This window comes from Rhinolophus sinicus, linkage group LG11, assembly GCF_036562045.2.
Source record: "Rhinolophus sinicus isolate RSC01 linkage group LG11, ASM3656204v1, whole genome shotgun sequence".
Classification (NCBI taxonomy): domain Eukaryota; kingdom Metazoa; phylum Chordata; class Mammalia; order Chiroptera; family Rhinolophidae; genus Rhinolophus; species Rhinolophus sinicus.
Genome location: NC_133760.1, coordinates 29,293,366 through 29,315,712, shown reverse-complemented (window position 1 = coordinate 29,315,712; position 22,347 = coordinate 29,293,366). Strand labels below are relative to the sequence as shown.

Here is a 22,347-nt window from a genome sequence, read left to right as displayed (position 1 = left end):
ATCTCTGCTATGCTTACTTAGCGACGTTGTTTGTTTAGATCTCACCTGATAGCTTACCAGTAACTCCATAACAGGTAAATGAAGGAAAATTAACAGTGTAAGGATAAAATTGCACAGGTTTTCGTTGCCTACAAGACCCTGTACTTTTAAGATATTTGTTGAGTGGGCCTTAATTTACTTTAGCTGCCCAGTTTGTTCTGACTGGACTAGAAATTTGTGGACTGACAGGGGAAGGAGTCCAAGATGTAGGAAGTAAATAAACATGTTGTGGAACAAGTTGTAGAGTATGATTCCATCTGTGTTTTGAAAATTTATATGTATCTATGTATGTATCTATGTAGCTATCTCCTATCTATTTATCAATCATCTATGTATCATCTATCTAGCTAACTATCTATCATATATATCAATGTACCTACCTACCTACCTACCTACCTACCTACCTACCTATCGTCTGTCTTGGTGAGTGGATGGAAAGCCCAAATTATTACCACTGCTTACCCCTGAGAGTGAGAATGGAGTATACAGACAGCAAAGTGCAAGGAAGGACTCCCACTTTTTACTTCGCACATTTCTGCACTGTTAAAATTTTAATAGGTTGTTTTGTGCCGAAAAAAATAATAAAAATTACCAACTGTAATTCTAATTACTCCTCTGACAGCCCTCTCCAACATCTCACAAAGTGCCCAGAAAGAGTTAACACAGAGAATTCCAGATGTTTGAGGTGAGGACAAATTCCTGATTTGGGCCAATGAGGGTGGGGTTAGGAGTGAGAAGAAGCAAAAAGTGAGAGGGGAGGAAAGAAGAGGGTTGGCTGCCCAATTCTAATTCCAACCAATAGCACAAAAGTTTTAGGCCCAACGCCCATTTGTGCAGACTATTTCAGGAGTCAGGAATTGCATCTGAGTTCATTGTCACTTGTCAAAGAAGAACTAAGACAGCTTTCTTGTTTGGCTACTTGGAGGTTCCTTCTCCTTTACTTGGAAGGTAAAATCTGAAGCCTCAGCTAATCTGGGGTAGGGGTTGGGATGTATGCTTTTATTCTTTGTGGTGTATTGACTTTTCTTCCCATAGGGCAGAAAGATGCTTATGGAGTAGGGCTTTATTTTTTACAAACGATAATATTAACACTAAATTTCTAACAATGTGGAATGATTTTTCCTGGTTGTTTGCAGAAGGCAATTTACAGTCTGTTGAAGTGTTAGGGACAGTCTTTCTTGGATAGGCACTGCTTGGGAAAGAGAAAACACATATGCTTTGATTGTTTAATAATTTTCATGTCATTTCCCCTCGGTTTCACTGAGAGCACGGTTAAACTTTTATGTGATTTTAGGGTTGAACATGGCCAATATCATAGTAAATAAGTATTCAACAGAATGCTTCCTACTAACATTATGGAAAGGGTTCTTGCTTCATTTTCCATCTCAGCAAAAAGTCTTAAAACTCCCCTCATTCTTAACAAAACTACTTTAAATGCGAAAGCAGCAAAACAAAGAAAAAAGTTTGGAAAGAGGCGTCCATGAAATCACTCCGATGTTTAGGTCCAAGTATAGCTATTGGGGATGGTGCTCTGTTCTTTGTGTCACAGGAACTTCCTTCTTTTCCCCACAGACTTTGCTAGTGATGGACCCGTACATGATCCAGATGAACGGCAACGGCAACCTCCCCTCCGTTCTGGATGTTCATGTTAACATTGGTGGGAAAAACTCCAAGCAGGAAAAAGTGAAAGGCAGGAAGGCCAGGTGGTCTGTGAGGCCCTCGGACATGTCCAACAAAACTTTCAATCCCATCCGGACCATCGTGGACAACATGAAGGTGAAGCCAAACCCAGACAAAACCATGATTTCTCTGTCAATTGGTGAGTTGGGGACACTGGACTGGGGGCGGTCATTGTTCCCCTCACCCACATCCTCACAGGCTGGTTGGAGAAGATGGGAGTAGAGGGTGAATCTGAGCACTGGATGTGGAAGACTAACCTCTGGATGGCTCTTTTTTTGTTTTTCTTTCCTAATTTCTCCCATGAAAAGGGGACCCTACTGTGTTTGGAAACCTGCCTACAGACCCGGAAGTTACCCAAGCAATGAAAGATGCTCTGGACTCCGGAAAGTATAATGGCTATGCTCCTTCCATTGGTAAGTGCCTCCTGAGACTGTCTGGTGGCTTCTAAATCTTGAGTGCTCTTCCAAGGGGAGTAAATTTCTAGCAATTCTCCTTGCTTTCCGGATGCGTAGTTCCTAAGGAGAGGCTAGGATAAAATGGCCATTTGGATTTGAGGAAAGGGGTCTTAGGATGCTTAAACAGAAGATTTAAGGTCCAACTTCTTTGGCATAACTGCATCTGCCCTCTAAGCTCCTATCACCTACTTATTTCTAAATTAATGCTCCTATCCTATCGTTACTAATTATCAAATGAAGGCCTTGCATTGGGCTGCCACTGCTTGTTTACTGAGCCCTCTAGGTCCTAAATTAATTTACATATTACCCTATGTGAATAGCTCTTTGTCTTTATTTATCCTTCTCTGTGTATTCAAGGGCTTATCTTAATTATGGTCCTGATCACGCTCACAGTGAAACTGTAATTGTTCCAAATTAAAGAGGTGAAAAAAACACCACCATCACCAACAAAGAATAGGCTCTTTAATTGAAGGATAGAAGGCTGTTTCTGACAGAAATTATTCTTACTTAGGTTTAACTTTCTCCATCTAGTAAACATTTCTACCCTCAACGTTTTGGTAAAATAAGTGATTCCTTGATTTTGTTTTAGTGTTGCACATTTTTCTCTTGGGCATATGTGTACATGAAAACATATTCTTAATGCAGAATAAAAATTCGGTTTCATGCTAAAATACAATTTTAAAAACACTTCAAAGAGGTTATCAGGGACATGATTTTTAGGTTGATTATTTACATTTTATAAAGTCTCATACAACAAAAATAAAAGCAGTAGGACTAAAAGTTAGGTTATAAAAAAGTTTGTGATGGCTTTTACAACCAAAGTATTAGAGAATTGATTTAACCTGAAAAACCAAAGTCAAGTCTCTTAAATATTAAAAAAATAAATAACACTCATGCCAAAACAAACACAGATAATCCACGTATATTTCGGGAAATACTCTTTCTTATTAGTAATTAAGGAAGAGCTGATTCACATAACTTCAGGAGACCCCTCTACCTATTAACAGACATTATAAAATATTGCCTCTGGCCTTGCTAACTAAAGACAATGTTTTTGAAGAGCAGTTTTGCAAACATGATCATTTGCATGAAACTATGTATCCTTCAAGTTTGTAAACCAACATTTGACTTTAAAAAGAAAAATTTGTACCAAAACACTAATAGGTATCTAATATGAAAAACTTAAAATGGACCCAATGTACTAAATTCATTGATTACAACTTTTCAAAAATATGGTTCCTGGAAGGGATTTGGGAATAATCTAAATTCTGTATTTTATGGAGAATAAACACAGAATCCCAGTAACCAAGGTGGTGCAGTGTTTTATAGTTTGGGGAGCTCTTCTTTTGTTACTATTTATACATTTGTGCTTATTATAAAATTATCAAATATAAAGTTAATCTCCTTTATTGACAGCAGCTGAGAGCTAAACTGAATAATATGTGCTCTGAGCAGGGACTAAAGGAAGCCGGAAGCCCTGTGACTCTATAGCCTAGCTGTCAGTTGTGGGATGAAAACTTCCAGCTTCCTCCTTCTGCTCCTTTCTTTCAGGTTACCTATCCAGTCGGGAAGAGATTGCTTCTTATTACCACTGTCCTGAGGCACCCCTGGAGGCTAAGGTGAGCCTTAGACAAGGTACCAGCTCAAAAGCAATATTGGGTAAACAATACCCTTTTCCTTGTTTCTGTTCTATAAGGAATAAGGGTTTCACGAAGAACAAAAGCTGAGGATAACTTCCCTTTAGCAATTTGAGGACTTCCTGTATAGTGAGGCTACTTACTCACCAGTGATTATATTTCATGTCATTATAGTAAGATAATGATGTGGGCATTCAGCTTATACGGTGTCTGTCTTAAGGAGGCTCAAAGAACTCAGAGGTCACCCTATATTTGATTCTCTGCAAAAGATCATTGGAAAACAATAATTCGTAAACACCGAATAATTAATTGTTTTTATTTTATCAATAGGGTCTTTCAAAAATTTATAGCTTCCCTCATTCACCTTGAGGTCACTCAGAGAGGAAGATAGAGGTACCGTGACATAGTGAATTGATGGCAGTGCCAAATTTAAATGCTACCTTTGCCTCTCTTGTCTGCTGTGTGGGGTCGATATTTCTTAACGTAAGAGGTGCCCTTCGTCCGTATTTCAGAGAAGAGTCAGGCTTCAAATCTCTGGGTCAAAAGTAAATAAATAACCAGGCAAAAAACCCAAGATGATAATGATCCCTCATGGAAGTTGGCTGATCACAGCTGACTTATCCTTTTTTTAAGCGATTGTTTATTTCTCTTAAGTGGCTAATATTTTCAACAACTTTTAGATATCGATATATATAAATATATTAATTTATTTTTGGCTTAGTATAGTCCCTACTACTTTAGTTAGAATCCATAAAAGTAAGTTTATTTTTGCTCCCTCTCACTCATCTGATAATCTCTTTTCTCCTATTGTTGTTGGAACTCCTAATAAAATGAACCTTTTTTTTTCCTTCACAGGATGTTATTCTGACAAGTGGCTGCAGTCAGGCTATTGAACTTTGTTTAGCTGTGTTGGCCAACCCAGGGCAAAACATCCTAGTTCCAAGACCCGGCTTTTCTCTATACAGGACTTTGGCTGAATCTATGGGGATTGAGGTCAAACTCTACAATTTATTGGTAAATGACTTTTTAATTTTAGATACAAGTGCTCAATTACTACTTCATAAAAATACCTGAGCATTATCTTAGCAGAGAAGGATTTGGAATGGGTGGGCAAGACCACAAACACATTTTATTATTTATATTACACTGTTGAATTAAGGAAGTAGTCTATCTAAATTTTTCAGAATCATCTTAGTTTCACCTTTTCTTCCTCCCCAGCCAGAGAAGTCTTGGGAAATTGACCTGAAACAATTAGAATCTCTGATTGATGAAAAGACAGCTTGTCTCATTGTCAACAATCCATCAAACCCCTGTGGATCAGTGTTTAGTAAAAATCATCTCCAGAAGATTCTGGCCGGTAAGTCCAGCAGACTTCACTTGACAGGGGAGGAGATGGGGATGGAACCCCTTAGCCGTTTTCTGGAATGAGAAGAGTCTGTCACTAAGTTCCAAACTTAGGATGGAGGTGGGGAATCTCCGCTGGGGTCTCTAGTGAATAGTGTGCCACTAGAATGGTAAGACTTGCTTCAAAGAATAAGACAAAGAGGAAACACTTCCCTCTTCACCACTCCCATCAGGCAGAAGAGAGGGTTTGAAATATCTAGTTCATTAAGGCCTTATACCCTGGAAGAGTATAATTAGAATTTAGAGGTCTTAAAGAGGAAGACAAACCCCAAAAACATGAAATGCAAAGTACAGTAAGCCCAGGTGAATGTTAAGTGCGAAGGCAATTCACGTTAAAAATGATTTCAGCATGTTTCTCTTGTTTTCAGTGGCTGCAAGGCAGTGTGTCCCCATCTTAGCTGATGAGATCTATGGAGACATGGTGAGTCTTGGGCAGGACCTCTCACTGCAATAATCTCAATTCCAAATTATTTAATGGTACCTTTAGAGGTGGCATCTAAATAATCAGAAGCAACTCCTGCTCATCTCAGGACAGCAAATCAATATCCCTGCATTCTTCACAAATGTATGGCTCTACAGTTACTCAGTAAGTGTCTGAAATCCAAAAAGCTATGAAAATCTGAAGATTTTTGGAATTGATTCAGTGGCACTACCTGACTTGGCCTGATACAAAGATCTATGTAGATTTCTATTTTTCTCACTTACGGATCTGTATGAGAGTGTAGGGGAAGGGGCAGAAACAGCAATCTGCTTGATTAGGAGTGCTGTCCCAGAGTGCTTTGGGGGTGTTATATAATATATGGTACATGTGCCACGTAACCTTTCTAAAATCCAAATAATTCTGCAACATATTCGGGCCCAGGGATTTCAGATAAGTGATTGTGGACCCATATTTTATTTTTAAATTTATAATTCCAACAGTTGTACATTCTCCATGGAAATCTTTAGTAAAAGGCAAAAGATTGATATGATTTGAAAAGAAACCAGAGTATAGTCGTACATTCTCTAGAGCTGGCTAGGGTCAGTTTCCTCATTTTAGGCTCCCTTTAATCCAGGCCAGACACCAGGTTAAATGTCTTTGGATAGTCCCCCTTGAAGCCTCTTGGGATCCCACTTATGCTTCAGTGTAGGGATGGGCCCCTAACTCTGAGGCCCTGTCCCTAGTGATAGGAGGAAAAGGGTAGGAGGCCTGGGATTTGGAAGACAGTAAGCCAGAAGACAACTACAGCAAGCTCCTCTTCTCCTCAGGTGTTTTCAGATTCCAAATTTGAGCCTCTGGCCACCCTCAGCAGCAACGTCCCCATCCTTTCCTGTGGAGGGCTGGCCAAGCGCTGGCTGGTTCCCGGCTGGAGATTGGGCTGGATCCTCATCCATGACCGAAAAGATATTTTTGGCAACGAGGTGAGAACAATGTGGTAGGTCTGCTTTGGGATAGCTATTCATTTCATGTGCACCGTGGTTAGGAGGTGTTTTCTTTTCCCATCTTTCGTCTTGGCCCTGTCATTCTGCGTGCCTAGAACGATGCTAGATAAAGATGGTGCTACTTCCTCTGAAAACTCCGTTTTCCTCCACCTGGCTCTGTGAAGAACTTCCAATTTTAGGACCATAAGAAAGGGAAACAATACCAGTAATACACATAATAGTATTTGCAGGCATACAATGTGCCAGTGCTTTATATACATTATTTCAATTTAATCCTCCCAACAACCACCTGGGGCCAGTATCATTATTATCTCCATTTTATAGCTGAGAAAACTGAGGCACAGAGAAAGCTGTATAATTTGCCGAGAGTCACACAGCAGGTGCGGAGCAGAGCTAGCCTATATGCACAGGGTCTAAGAATGCCACTAGGCACTGTCACTTTTCCAGAGATTTAAAAACTGATAGAAAGAATGGTCAGAACAACAGTTCCCAAAGCCGGGATGCTTAATGGAGGCTAAGTAATGTGTTTGCTGGGGGGCTTTTAGATCCGAGATGGACTGGTGAAGCTGAGTCAGCGGATCCTGGGACCCTGCACCATTGTCCAGGGAGCTCTGAAAAGCATCCTGCATCGCACCCCTCAAGAGTTCTACCACAACACTCTAAGCTTCCTCAAGGTAAGCGCAGCCTGCGGCCTTCCACTTGGGGATTCAGGGAATGCCACCAGTGGAATTAAGAATAATGGCTCCTCACTTCTGGAACAATGTTCCATGATGGTGCTTCCAAATCAGGAGGTGGCATTAGTGCAGTATCCACCCATACATTTCTCTAACTTCTGGCAGTTCACTTTACTCCTGGCCAAAAGCTTTATGTGGCAGGTTCATTCCTTATGCCAGTAGTGAAAACTTAGGTTCCCCACCTTTGATGTGGGCTCTCCTTTTAATAACTTTTTTTCTTTTAGTTAACTTTTAATCCTTGATGTCTCTGCCTCCTCTTGTAGTCCAATGCGGATCTGTGCTATGGGGCATTGGCTGCCATCCCTGGACTCCGGCCAGTCCGCCCGTCTGGGGCCATGTACCTCATGGTAAGAATGTGGGTGGCAGGCACTAATGATAAGGCAAAAGAAAGCCAGTCTGCAGGGCTCACAAAGAGCTAGGCTCCTGAGCCAGTCAGTTAAAGAATTACCTTGACCTTGTTCTGAATTGTTCCGCTGACATGATCTAAGCTCAGTGTTAACAAACAAACACTCTTAAAATGTATTAATTCCTTAATACAGGGACTCATTTTATATGTACACACAGGGAAGAATTAGGACACAAATAAGAGGCTTTCACCATTGTAGTTCTCAAGTGGGAATGATACTGGTTCCCTTGGGGTGTTTGTAAATGTATGGGAATTTTGTTTATTTTCAGAATAACTGGGGGGTAAAGTAGAGGGTGGGGGGGAGTGCTGTTGGCATTTTATGGGCCACGCATGCTAAGTATCTTGCAATGGGTGGGATACTTCTATGCAATCAAGGCCCAAATGCTACCATGTTACCCTGAAAATAAGACCTAGCCGGAAAATCAGCTCCAATGCGTCTTTTGGAGCAAAAATTAATATAAGACCCGGTATTATATTATATTATATTATATTATATTATATTATATTATATTATACTATATTATATTATATTATATTAAAGACCCGGTCTTATATTACAGTAAAATAAGACCAGGTCTTATATTAATTTTTGCTCCAAAAGACTCATTAGAGCTGATTGTCCGGGTAGGTCTTATTTTCGGGGAAACATGGTAATAGTGCCTTTTTTGGAAACACTGGCATTCTATTTCCAACTTTTATTTATCAGAATCCAGAAAGGAAACTTTCAATAAACTAAAATATTAATATAAATATATTCTATTTTCCCTACGAAAAATTCCGTAAGCGCTAGTACTTATTTATCAAATTAATTTTTAGTTGTAGAGTTCCAAGATAGTTTTTATAGCAGTCCTTACTTCAGTTTCTGGCATAGGGAGTTGACCTGTTTTTCTTTCTTCTGATAAGTTTGCCTCTCCCTGTTACTGGTATAGGTTGAAGTTGAGATGGAACATTTCCCAGAATTTGAGAATGATGTGGAGTTCACGGAGCGGTTAGTTGCCGAGCAATCTGTCCACTGCCTCCCGGCAACGGTGAGTTCTTACGTCCCTCTCAGGACATTCTCAACAGTTTCAAGAGTCTCAGAAGCTCTCCCAGAGCTGGTCTTTCTTTAGCCTTTTTCTCCCCCCAAAAAGTGTATTCTTATTTGATAGGATTCAAACTGACGTGTCTCATGGCCTTTAATTAAAATTTGTTTCTCATCATCATTATGCCATTCTATACCAGGCAGAAAAAGTGTGGCCGGACCTTCTAGGTGTGGGGAAATCAAGCTTGTCCCACGAGTCCCTTTTAAAATGAATTAACTCAGTTATTGCCTTAGCACCCCAGTACTGGAACTAAGAGAATTGATAGCCCTGAGTAAATGGTGTCCCTGCTTCCTGCTGAGGAGGGCCCTGGCCATTTTCGGGTGGTCCAGTACCAGATACAGTTGCTCTGAGAATAACAGGCACTTATTTTTGCAGTGCTTCGAGTACCCGAATTTCTTCCGAGTGGTCATCACAGTCCCCGAAGTGATGATGCTGGAGGCCTGTAGCCGGATCCAGGAGTTCTGTGAGAAGCACTACCACTGTGCTGAGGGGAGCCAGGAGGAGTGTGACAAGTAGGCCTGAGTCCATGTGCCAGGAGGGCTGGACTGCGCCCTGCTGCTCCTCAGGGCTTCAGGGGCCCCTCCTGGGAGAGCGGCCTCAAAAACATAGCGAGGGTTCACAATTGTCCCTGCTTTTCCCCAGCCATGTCCATAATGCTGAGCTTAGATCATGTCAGTGGAACAATTGAGAACAAGGTCAAGGTAATTCTTTGACACACTCTGAATCCTGGATTTTCCTCTCACTCTGCTCTGCGGGAGTGACTTACTAATTCATTAATTTGTACCCCTCCCATATGACTTCCTCCTTTCTGTTTTCCTGAGAGTACCAGGTGAACAAAGTTTACCAGAAAAAGAGACAGTTGAGACAAGAATATTAAGAGCTCAGGATGAGAGAAACAAAAAAATTGAGAGAACTTGTGCTCCCAACCATGTCCTCATACTGTAAGGACACACACTCTCTAGCCAGATCTGAAACCCGACTCTGCTACTGCCTCACTTCAGGTATACCTCACTGTATGCAACAAAGCTATAATGAAAGAAGTTGGGGACACATGTATTAATTATATTCTAAATGCATAGGAAAATTTGTTAATTTGAAGGATCCCTTATAGAAACCCTGTAGTTGATTTTTATTTTTTGGTGAAGAATTATTTTGTGATGCAAATAAATATCCTTTAATTGATTGTCTTTCTAAGTTTAGATATGGTGTATCAAGCTTTCTTAAAATGTAACTTAAAAAAGGAGAATTTAATTTATAGGACCTTCCAGAAACACTGCTCTGTAAGGGCCGCAAATATTCTCACTTGTCATTGTTATAGAATCATTATTACTTTTGCTGTAATGTTAATATTGATATGTATATTTTATATTATCTTTTCATATGTTTTCTAAGAAACATTTATATTGATAAGATCCTTTATTTTGCCCAAGGCATAAATTATTGTTTTTCTTTTTTAAAAAAAATAAATTTTACTAAGTATGCTCTTCTGTGATGTGTTTTTTCTCAGCTTTGGGGAATGTCTATCCCCAGGTGCTGCTCATTGCTCAATCTGATTGATTCCTTACCCCATAGGTTTCATTTACTTCTTTGTAGATGTACTGATGTTTGGAATTACTTAAGAAACACTATTCTTAAAATGTCTTATTTGGGAGCTCAACTTCTAGCTTCCTACTTACAAACAAAGCAAACTAAGAAGTAACACTATAAATGTCTGGCCTATACACTGAAAAATTTTTGGATCCCCAACTCTGGTCCCAAATTCTTACATTTGTCTAAATCTACTAACCACTCACTGTGGAACAAAGGAGAACTGGTTCAGTTGACCCAGGGAATAAGCCTAACTCTGGTCCCAAATTCTTACATTTGTCTAAATCTACTAATCACTCACTGTGGAACGAAGGTGAACTGGTTCAGTTGACCCAGGGAATAAGAGGTGTACAGGGTCTTCTTTCAGTACAAGCTTTTTATCTACAAATCGTCTTACACAGTTGCCTAGTATGTATTTTCCTTACTGCTTCCCTTAAAGGAGGGAATCTGAAGTTATCTTGCATGGCAGAAATATACCATAATCAGTCTGGAGATGCCTCACTAAGGGGAGTTTTCCTTATCTGGAAGAGGAACTTCAGGTCTCAACCCTGCCATTCACACCCCATTAATTTCCTTTACAAAAATAAACATCAAATGTCCCCTTTCAGTGAACTCACACTAAATTTACCTTTCAGCAAATCCAAAAGGGATATACAATGACTAAAAATTTGCTTTCCTGTATAGTATCACTGCTAATTTTCAAAAAATGCCTGGCTCCTCTTTTCCTGTACCATGAAAACCTTCCAACCCCAATCCCCAAAGAGCTCTGTCCAGAAGTAAACAGGAAGACTTGGTTTACACAAGACCTTTTATCTTCAAACGTACATACGAGATCAGACAATTAAGTTCGTGAACTCATCCTAGAAAAAGTGCTACATGCCTCATTGCTGAATATCACCACGGTCACCTTCGATGTACTCCCCTTGGGAAGCTATGCACTGATGCCAGTGCATAGTCCACCCTTCTAAGCAATTTTGGAACTCCTTTTCTGGAATGGCCATCACAGCTGTCATCGTATTACCCTTGAAGTCCTGAATGTCATCAAAATGTCTTCCTTTCAATATTGCCTTTATTTTTGGGTAAAGAAAGAAGTCATTGGGGGCCATATCAGGTGAGTAGGGAGGGTGTTCCAATACAGTTATTTGTTTACTGGCTAAAAACTCCCTCACAGACAGCGCCGTGTGAGCTGGTGCATTGTCATGATGCAAGAGCCGTGAATTGTTGGCAAAAAGTTCAGGGCGTCTAACTTTTTCATGCAGCCTTTTCAGCACTTCCAAATAGTAAACTTGGTTAACTGTCCAGTTGGTACAAATTCATAATGAATAATCCCTTTGATATCAAGAAAGGTTAGCAACATCCTTGCAACAAGTTTGTGAACTTAATGGTCAGACCTCATATAACTCTATCAAGCATTAATGAATTCTACGCAGAGTTCTTAAAATTCCGAATTTCCTTGGTGTCTTCACTTTGATAAAGGAGTCAAACATTCAGACACTTAAAAAATAATACACGCTAACTGGACAAATTTCAAATGATGCAACTCTCCCCCTTTGCCCCGCCCCCAAACCCACTCTTCATGGCCCATCCTTCAGGCAGCCACTCATGCTCTTCTTCCCTGAGGTAATCACAGTTAGTTACAGATTCTTCCCTTATTCTGTGAATATGTAAACGTGTGTGTGTGTGTGTGTGTGTGTGTGAATTTTCCCCCTTTTTTTTCCCTTTCTTCAAAGTATCTGTTATTCAGCTTTATAATTCAGCTTCCTATGGAAGTCGAAGGAGAAATGACATTTCTGAGATGTCCATTACATCCTGGCTGCTTCCAAACAAGCTTAAAATTCCCTGAGGGTCAACTTCCAGCTGCTTCGTGGATAACAGAGAAGACAGGACAAAGAATGGCATATGTGGGTCCCAGGATAAAAAAAAAACGCGTGAAAAGGTCGGAGACCCGTGAATTCACCTTTCTTTCTACGCTGGAGTACCGCCTACTGATTTCTGACCAATACCACACACGTGGTGCAACAAAGGGGCCCACCCTGGTCTCCAGCAGCCGTCAATTCCAAGCCCGGGGAAGAAACACGACTACGCAGACGCGAAGCCCGAGCCGGCACCGCGCTGCTCAGGGCGCAGGCGTTGTCCCAAGGCAACGAGGCGCCGCTCAGGACGCAGGCGCAGAACCTGAGGGCTGGCGAGGGTGGTTACCCTGAACCGGCTCTGGCTTTTCCCAGTGATGGGCGTAGCGTTTGTTCCCTCCTCCAGCGTCACTCGGCGACCCGCGCCCTGTTGAGAGAGTCTCTTCCTCCTTTGTGCCTCACATCCAGCGAGAGGCTCCCAGGAAGTCAACAGAAAATCCCTAGGTATTGTAAACACCTTTACCCTTTGCCCAGCTTTGGGGCCAGTCTCATTAAGTCCGATGATGTGTGAAACAAGCAGAAATTCCCAGTAGCTGTTGTCAGTTTCCAAAAAGTATGGTCCCTGGAACTTCTCCCCAAAGAATCGTATCCTTCACGGTCTCAGGTGTCTGGCATATATGTTTGGATCTCTCTCAGCCAGAAGAATCCATCGCTATGCTCCACACACTCGGCACATTACTACACAGAAGGGGCTATATTTTAAGTACCTTAACGGTTGAATTATTGAATCTGTTGGAGAAGAACTGAATTCCTGGTACAGCTTACTCATAGTCTTATTATTTATTTATTTTAAACAACTTGGGTGTATTTACAAGCAAATTTCATATGATATAATTGCACCCACAAATCTGGATGCTCCGTATGAGTCAAATTGTTGCACAGCCCCTTCCAAAGAAGCAGCCACTCTCTGACAGTCAACTGAGGAATGTTATACAGGAGGTGATGCCAACTCTGCAAAGAAAACAATCAGAAGTAGCAAATGTGTCTTAATTTTGTATTAATGTTTCAAGCATGGAAAATAATGCTTGCTCCTTGAGACATTTACTCATTGATAACAAATTCAAAGTGTATTATGAAATTCAAAATATATTGTGCCCCATTAAAAAATAAAGCCACTGGGAATTTTTGCTTTGGCAGCATATATACTAAATTTGGAACAATACACAGAAGTTGAGCATGGTACTAGCAATCCAAATTCAAGAGCATATTAAAAGGATTATACACCATGATTTTAAGTGGGATTTATTTCTGGAATGCCAGAATGGTTCAACTTATGAAACATCAATCAATGTGATACACCACAATAACAAAATGAATAACAAGAACAACATGATAAGCTCAAGGAAAAAAAGCCTTTTTTTTTGTATTTGTATGAGATGATGGATGTTAACTAAACTTATTGGGGTAATCATTTCACAATATATGTAAGTCAAGTTCTTATGCTGTACATCTTAAACTTATACAGTGCTGTATGTCAATTATATCTCAGTAAAACTGGAAAAATATTTTAAGCCATGAAAATGTAAGCTTTATGAGGGCAAGTAATTTTTCGTCTGTTTTATTTTCTTCTACATGCTCAGTGCCCAGAACAGCTTCTGGCACATAATAGGCACTCAGTCCATATTTGATGAATTAATGAATGAATGAGAAAATGCAAAGACCAATGTATTGCCATATCTTTTTACCTTCTTGGTAAGTGACCTCTAAGAGGTACTAAGATTAGCTGAAGATATTACTTGTGTAGAAGGAAGACTCAGAGACAAAGGCATTCAGAAAGTTTACTTTCAAAGAGGTGCAAGGAAGTGGTCAATAAGCACTTGAAAAGTTGTTCAACACCATTAGCCCGTTAAGAAAATGCAAATTAAAATCACAGTGGGATCACACCCATTACAATGGCTATAAAAAACAACAACAACAACAAAACCCAAAACAATAACAAGCGTTGGCCACGATGTGTAGAATCGGAATGCTCATACACTGCAGGTAGGAATGCCAAATGGGTCAGCCACCATGGAAGACAATTTGGCAGTTTCTCAAAAGGTTAAAAATATAGTTGCCATGTGACCTATCAATTCTACAACAGAAAAGGAAACAAGAAATGGAGACTTATGTCCACTTAAAATTTTTACAAGAATGTCCATAGCAACATTATTCATAATAACCAAAAGATGGAAATAACCTAAATGTCCATCAGCTGCTGAATGGATAAATAAAACATGACATAGCCTTACCATGGAATATTATTTGGCAGCAAAAAGGAATGAAGTACTGATGCATGCTACAACATGGGTGAATGTTGAAAACATTGTGCTAAGTGAAAGGAGCCAATCAAAAAGATTGTATTTTGTGTGCTTCCATGTATATTAAATGTCCAGAATAGGTAAATTCATAAAGACAGAAATAGATTAGTGCATGTGGGGTGGGAGACAGAGAATGACTGCTTACAGGTACAAGGTTTCTTTTTGGGCTGCTGAAAGTATTCTAAAAGTGATTGTGTTGATGGTTACACAACTGTGAATATATTAAAAACCATTGAATGGTACATTTAAATGGGTGAATCGTATGGTATGTGAATTCTATATTAATAATGCTGTTTTTCTTTATTTAAAGGTGCAAAAGAGTCAGACTTCAGAAAGACCAATTCAAATATTTGTTTGGCATTTAAAGGAATTTCAAATTTTTAAAAGAAAGGTAAGAAACCCATAAAATTACCAGTTTCATTCATCTGTTCATGGTGGAAAACAGTAACGTTTTCTCATATTAACCATATCCACAAAGATTGTGACATTATGTCAATATTGGCATTCTAAAAGTCAGTGATAACACCATTTTTTATTAGGAGTCCACACTTGTAGGAATTAGTTTTTAAATTTTTCTTGGGGATTAGAACTAGATAAGGTGACCTCATCATTGTTGGTTCATCGCAGGGTACAAAGTTCTTATTTTTCCTGATTCTGATATTTTATAGTGGAAGCAGGGCAAAGTATCAGTTGGGCTTCCGCACTGGGAAGAATAAGAAATTCCTATAAAAACACCTGTGCTGTTTTTATAAATAGCAGAATTAGGTTATATGCTACATTAGTGTTCTTTGAATTTTTATTTATAAAAATTATAAAATAATTTTGAATTCTGACTGAAAAATTTAAATATGTAAGAGTATAGACAGTAGTGTAATTGACACCCATATACCCATAACCGATTATCAAGATTTTGCCGTATTTCTTCTTTCCTCCTTTTCTTGTTTTCTTTGTAGAAGGATTATAAAGCAAATCCTAGGCATTCGTCATTTCCCCTCATACATCTCAGTATGCATCTTTAAAAACATAATTTCTTAATCATAATGCCACATCCATCAAATAATCAGAGCTCTTCACTTGTCTCCAAGATGTCTTTTTACAGTTGGTTCATTTGGATTAGGATTCAAGCAAGGTTCAAATATTACATTTAGTTTTATGTCTCTTAAATCTCTCTTAATCTTTTCATGCCATTGATTTGTTGCAGAAACATTTGTTATGAAATGTCCCATATTCTCGATGTGTTTGTTTGCTTCCTTGTGGTGTCATTTAATTTGTTCCTCTATATTCCAGACATCCATTAAATGGAATTTAGCTCTAGCGCATGTGTTTTCAACAGGGGAGATATTGGAAATTTCACATTATGCCTTTTCCCTCTTCATCTTGTATTTCTATTCCATTGTTATCCCCCAATTTTATGTTAATATACTCTTTTTTTATCCTTGAATGTATTTTATTGATCATATTTCTCTATTCCCCAATACCCATTCTCCCCTTCTCGTCCAGCATTAAAACTGGGCTAGGGCCTCTTTTCATGTGAATTTCTCCATGTGGGGTCCCAGACCATTTAGGTAGAATACATTTGAACACCAAACCCATGTGAAGGAATGCTTATGGTTACAAATTCTCATGGGAGAGTTTTTTTCTTCCCAGAGACCAGACCGAGGAAGATTTCTTTTTAATTCATTCTCTCATTCACCCTTTCATTTGGAGGGTTCTGATTCCATGCAGTCTTAATTTGAACTTCTTGTGTTACATGGGCCAAAGGCCTCCTCTCTTAGTAAAATCCAAACGTCTTGGTTACTGAGACAGCACCAACATAAGTACACCCTTATTATCCTAGTTTTCAGTCCCCTCTTTATTTGTGTTCCTTGGGAGATTCCCTTGCTCTCTTGCAAGTTTATCTTGAATCTGCAAATATATTTGCTAGATTTGAACCAGCATGTTTAGGTGTTTTGAAGTCCAAACAGGTTCGCGTTATCTAGTTTGTGCTATTGCTATAGAAATTCCCATGCTTTGTATAGCTTCCATACTTTCCCTCTGGAATCCTTGTTGCATGGCAGAGATAATTCCTTGCCATTCCCAAATTCTTTAGAATAGTTCCTTTAGTTCTTTGCCTTAACTGTGACTTGGCTATTCCACCAAAGACACTGCCACCCTTACAGCCAATTCAGATTGCTTTTTTCATATAGTGTAGACTCGAACTTATTGTCCTTTCAGGATTGTTACTCTCTCAGTCATGCAATAACTATCTTCCTTTAAAATATAGGCTATATTACTTCATATCCTTTCTTGTGCACTCTCCTTTGTTTACTTAAGGCCTTTACATGTGGGAAATGTCAATATTTCTGACCTGCCCAGCACCTAATGACCAATATCAAGGCCTCTTGCCTACCTCAAACGTGAAGGAAATATAAATCCTACCCTATTATGGCCACCCACTCCCACAGCCACACCTCCGTTCTTTATCATCATCCCAAATTAGACTATTTTAGGATCTTAAACCCTGTGAATTATTTACTCACCACAACCTGCTGGCCTTCAACTCTGACAAATTTACACCTTGATCCTCGACATTTATTTCGCCTACTGCTCTCTCCACACTTTCCCTCTAAATTCATTAACTCCCTTGCATTGTTGCTCATCTATTTCTTTCCAGTGTATACCCATGGTGCAATATTCACCCACGTGCTTACCAGCCACTTCAACTTCTTAGCATCCTTATCTTTCTGTAGCATCTACTATGCAAAGTCTGTGTGTAAGGTTAATCTAACCCTGAACCTTCTCCATCTCTATACTTAAAATAAAAATAAGGTAAATTGGTGCTCTGAATACACAGTCTCCAGCCTCACTGGGCCCTCAGCATTGTTTTGATAATCCTTTCACAAATGCTGGACCAGCACCTCTTTAGAAGCCTTGAGTTGAAAATGGCGGAGCCACATCAGGGAATGAGCCTGAGCACCTGCATTAGTTTGGAAAAGAGTTATTTACTGAACATGTTGGGTTTTATTTGAGCAAGAAAGGAATTTCAACTGTGTGTGAGCCATCAAACATGGAATTTGTTGTAGCAGCTACCACTACCTTAACTAATATAATGAGATACTATTTTGAAAATTTTAATTTTCTTCAATAATAAGATAAAGTTTTATTCAAAAATAGTAATATAAAACTTAATCGCTTTGTTCTAAAATACATCATCAGTGACAATTAAAAATTGCACATGCTCGAATAGACATTTCTCCAAAAAAGATATGCAATGGCCAACAAACTCATAAAAAGATGTTTGACATTGTGGGTCATTAAAGAAATGCAAATCAAAACTACAATGAGATAACACTACACATTCGTTAAGATGGCTATAATAAAAAACTAAACAAACTATAAAATACTAAGTGGCAGCAATGATATGGAGAAATAGGAACCCTCCTATATTGGTGGTGGTTGTGTAAATGGTACAGCTGCTGTGGAAAACAGTTTGTTGATCTCTTTAAGCAAAAAGATAAACATAGAATTACTAACAATTGTACTTCTAGGTTTATATCCAAAATAATTGAAAACAGTAGTCCAAACAAAAACTTGTACATGGAATTTTCTTGGAAGCACTATTTATAATAGCCAAAAGATGGAAACAACTCAAATGTCCATCAATGGATGAAATGCAATTTTTTGAATAGGTGATATATTCACAAGGTTCAGAAAATTTTAAGTATAGTCATATAGTAAAAGTCCTCCTTCCATCCTATAATTCATCTCCTCAATTCCACCTGCCTTATCACCTGTGGGGTCACTGTGTTTAGTTTGATGTATCCGTCTATGGTTTCTCGTGTAGGCATATACAAGCAAATTTAAATATAGAGTTATAGTGCCCCCTCAATACAAAAGATAGCATGAAATTACAGTTTTGTACTTTGCTTTTTCCTTTAAATATACATATATTAGGGAATTGGGGGGCTTTCCATATGTGCACACAGAGAAATTTCTCTCTGTCTCTCTCTCTCTCTCCCCCTTCTGCTACATAGTATCCCATGGTATGGTTATACCATAATTTTGCCCTTTGCTAAGGGATTGCTTAATAACAAAGTTAACTGCTTAATAAATCAATTAAAGTACAGTTTTGGGGAACACCAGGAGAGAAGCCCAGGGGTAGAGCAACTTTCCCATGAAGCAGTGGCAGCAGACGTGCAGGCTGCCAGAAGAGGCTTGCCTGGCGGGTGAGTGCTAGAGGCTGCCAGGTGGAGAAGCGCAGGAGCCATTCTCTAACCCCGGTGAGGAGGACGCCACTTCTGGCAGGAATGCAATGCAGTGCTTCTAGACTAACACTAAGGCTCTCCCCTAGCCCACCACTCGTCTCTCAGGATCCTCACTCAGTCCATCCACTGTTCCCTTCCAGTAGTCACTTCCCCTCTTGCCTTCTTTTTAAGAACCATTGAATCCCAGAGGTTTCCATTGGCTGAATCCTCCCTTTCTGAGACCATCTTATTCAAGCTCCAGTAACCATAGGTTGCTGAGTCCCATATGTACTTCTCTAGTCTAGACTTCTCTTCTGAACTTCAGACTTGCACATTCAGCTGCTTTCTCCTACCTCCACTTGGAGGTCTCAAAAGCACCACAAGTTCTTCATTTCCAAGAGCTCACTCATCTGTCTTTCCAGATCTGGCCTTCTTCCAGTGTTCCCTCTCTCAGGGAATGGCATCTCCATCCTAAAAGTCATCTTCAACATCTCCTTTTCCTCATTTCCCCATAGCCACTCCTCCAAGATACCTCTTAGGTCTGCCCTTTGCATCTCCACTGCTCACTCTAAACCAAGTTACCTTTGGCTGCCACCATCTCTTAACTGGTCTAACCACATTTATTCTGCTCAGCCATCCTCTCAGCATTGCAGCTGAACTGGTTTTTAACTTGAAACCTGATTTTGTCACCTGCTTAAACCCGTTCATAACTTTCCCTTGCTTTGAACAACGAACAAACTCTCTAGCATGGCTTTCAAGGTCCTGCATGGTCTGGTGCTACCTGCTTTCCTCCATTCTCACTGCGCCATGCGCCTGCTCGCTCCGGGGCTTCCCTACGCTAAGGTTACGCTTCCTCTTGCCATAGGCTTTTTGCTCACATTCTTTCTTTGTCTGTATCATTCACTTCTATTCATTCTCCAAAGTACAGCTTACGGAAGTCTTCTTCTGACCCTCTGCTTTGGTCACTTTCCTTTTCGTCATTGCTCATATCTCCTTTTGTTTTCATACATTACTTTGGAGTGGTTCCAACATTGATTAACATCTGTCTCCTTTACTAGGCTATGAACAACTTGAGTCCAGGGACTGTCGGTTTGGGCTTATCACTGTCACCCAGCAATTCATTTTGAATAAATGATGGACTGCTGGTGCCATGGCAACAGTGAATGGTGCCTCTTTAGCCACTACCATCCCTTGGACTCACTGTAGACCATAGTCCTATGTCTTATTTCCTGGGGCTGCTGCAGAGCAAGAAGCATCCACCAGACAAAAGTTTGTGCTCTGGAGGCAGGGAGATATGGGCCGTTTTGGCTCTGCCATTTACCAGCTGTGTGTTCTTGGGCAAGACCTTCTATGTCTCTGAACCCCAGTTTCCCATTCTCTAAAATAGGGTTACCACTTACTGCATACTGTGTTTTTTTTAAAGTCACACCCAATACATTTAATATTTTTCAAAAATATCTAGTACACTGTCCATTTTCAAAGTTTCTAATTGTCCCCACAATGTCTTTTTTCAGCCTTTCTTTTTTTTTTAAACTTGTTTCCTTTTTCTTTTCTTTTTTCAAAAAAGAGTTTTTTTGTGTGTTGGAGAACAATATGTTTCTCCAGGACCCATCAGCTCTAAGTGGTTGTCCTTCAGTCTAGTTGTGGAGGGCGCAGCTCAGCTCCAAGTCCAGTTGCTGTTTTCAATCTTTAGGTGCAGGGGGCTCAGCCCACCATCCCATGTGGGGATCGAACCGGCAACCTTGTTGTTAAGAGCACCACGCTCTAACTAACTGAGCTAACCAGCTGCCCCAGGAAATACATAAATCTTAAGTGTACAGTCACTGAGTTCTGACAAATTCATGCACTTATGCAACTCATACTCCTATCAGGATAGGAAACATTTCCATCACCCCACAAAGTTCCCTCATGTTTCCTCCAGTCCATCACCACCATACCCGTCCCCCCAGAGGCAACCGCTGTTAGGACTTTTCCCCACCATATTAGTCTTTCCTGTTGTAGAGCTGTACATAAAAGAAGCCATACCGTATAGACTCTTTCATGTACAGCTTCTTCCACTTATCCTAATGCTTTTGAGAGGCATCCATGTTGCAGGCATCAGTGTTCATTCCTTTTTATTGCTAAATAGTATTGGATGGTATGAATTTACCAGTTTGTTTATCCATTCTCTGGGCTACGTACTGGAGGAATTTAGGCAGAGAACTGACATCTAATTTACCCTTTAGATAGATCATTGTAGTTAGTAAATGGAAGACGAAGTATGAGGACAGGGCACAAAGAGACAAGAGGCCAGTTAGGAGCTCTGGCAGCAGTTCAGGGGATGTATGGGGCTGGTTTGGATGGACACTGTAGCAGCAGAGATGGTGAGAGGTGGTCTGATTTGGTATATTTTGGAAGTCAAGCAGGATTTGCTGATCAATAGGATGTGGAAGGTGAAAGAAAAGAATCAAAGATGACTCTAGTCCCCCAAGCCGTTCCTTCAACCATGCTTTGCCAATATGTTGGTGGAGAGGCAATAAAAAACAAGCCAGAAACTTTCTGCTTGGAAATTTGGCTAAAAACCAATTGGAGGGCAATCAGTGAGCAAGTATTTGCCAAATGTTTCCAGGTGGCAATCCATTAATTCCTAGGTGGTCCCCTATGAACACGTGCAACTTCTCAGAAAACCAGCATAATTTGCAGCTTCTCTTGCCACAGTAATATCACTACTAGAAATACAAGCCAATTTAATTTTGGAATCTGATTTATCCCCTACAACCTACCACCCACTTGACCCAGCACTTCTGAGCTATTGGCTTTTAAGATTCAACTTCCCTTCTTTCTCTCAAACAGGAAACTTTTAAATGTCAGTTCTTTCTTATCTGAATCTTTAAACATGTCACTGTGTTTCTCAGAATAGAAGGTTTTATGATTAGCCTTTCATTTAAGTATTACATAAAGAATGAGCCCTTTATAAATAATGCAGGTGCGGTCAAGTTTTATTCATTAAACAAATATCTGTTGAGTGCCTACTATGTGCTAGGAACTGTGCTAGGCATTGGTTAGACAGTGTCTGCCCTCAGAGAGTTCGAAGGACACATAAATTGGAGGGTGATAAATGTTATGATAGTAGAAACCCTGTACAAGTGGCACTCAGCAGAGGCTTAAGGGTAAAACCAGGAACAACTTCCAGATGAGATGTTTTAGTTGAGAACTGAGGAATTGAAAACAGAAGCCGGAGAATTTGGGGTGGGACAAAATAAGGTATTCTAGGTGGGAGGAATAGCATGACCTAAGATCCAGATGTGTACGTAGTACACTGATAAAACTATAAATTTGAGATGATGGAGGGGAAGTAGAGACTAAGAGGGAGTTCTAAGAGACGGATACAAGGGCCAGATCATGAAAGTCTTTCTAAACTATATGAAGAAATTTGGATATTCTAAATTTTTAATACAGTATTGATACTGGATTGAAGTGGGTAGCGTG

At 39.8% G+C, this 22,347-nt stretch overlaps 2 protein-coding genes and 1 pseudogene across 2 annotated transcripts in view; 2 read left to right on the top strand and 1 right to left on the bottom strand.

The window, feature by feature from the left end:
- The first annotated feature begins 848 nt into the window (after positions 1-848).
- On the top strand, positions 849-10,340 carry TAT (tyrosine aminotransferase). The gene is made up of 12 exons (XM_019757422.2): positions 849-987; positions 1,612-1,858; positions 2,028-2,132; positions 3,726-3,793; positions 4,667-4,825; positions 5,030-5,168; positions 5,584-5,636; positions 6,464-6,616; positions 7,183-7,311; positions 7,635-7,718; positions 8,707-8,805; positions 9,235-10,340. Exons 2-12 carry the CDS (start codon positions 1,624-1,626, stop codon positions 9,373-9,375), a joined length of 1,365 nt encoding a protein of 454 aa, XP_019612981.1. The 5' UTR covers positions 849-987; positions 1,612-1,623; the 3' UTR covers positions 9,376-10,340.
- Positions 6,116-6,207, bottom strand: LOC141567748 (U5 spliceosomal RNA; annotated as a pseudogene).
- Positions 10,341-12,220: 1,880 nt separating the features above from the next.
- LOC109461305 (uncharacterized) overlaps positions 12,221-22,347 on the top strand; it is an 81,326-nt gene continuing 71,199 nt past the window's right edge. Inside the window, exons 1-2 of the mRNA XM_074314612.1 lie at positions 12,221-12,800; positions 14,967-15,047. The gene's annotated coding sequence lies outside the window, so the exon portion shown is untranslated. The remainder of the gene's footprint in view (positions 12,801-14,966; positions 15,048-22,347) is intronic.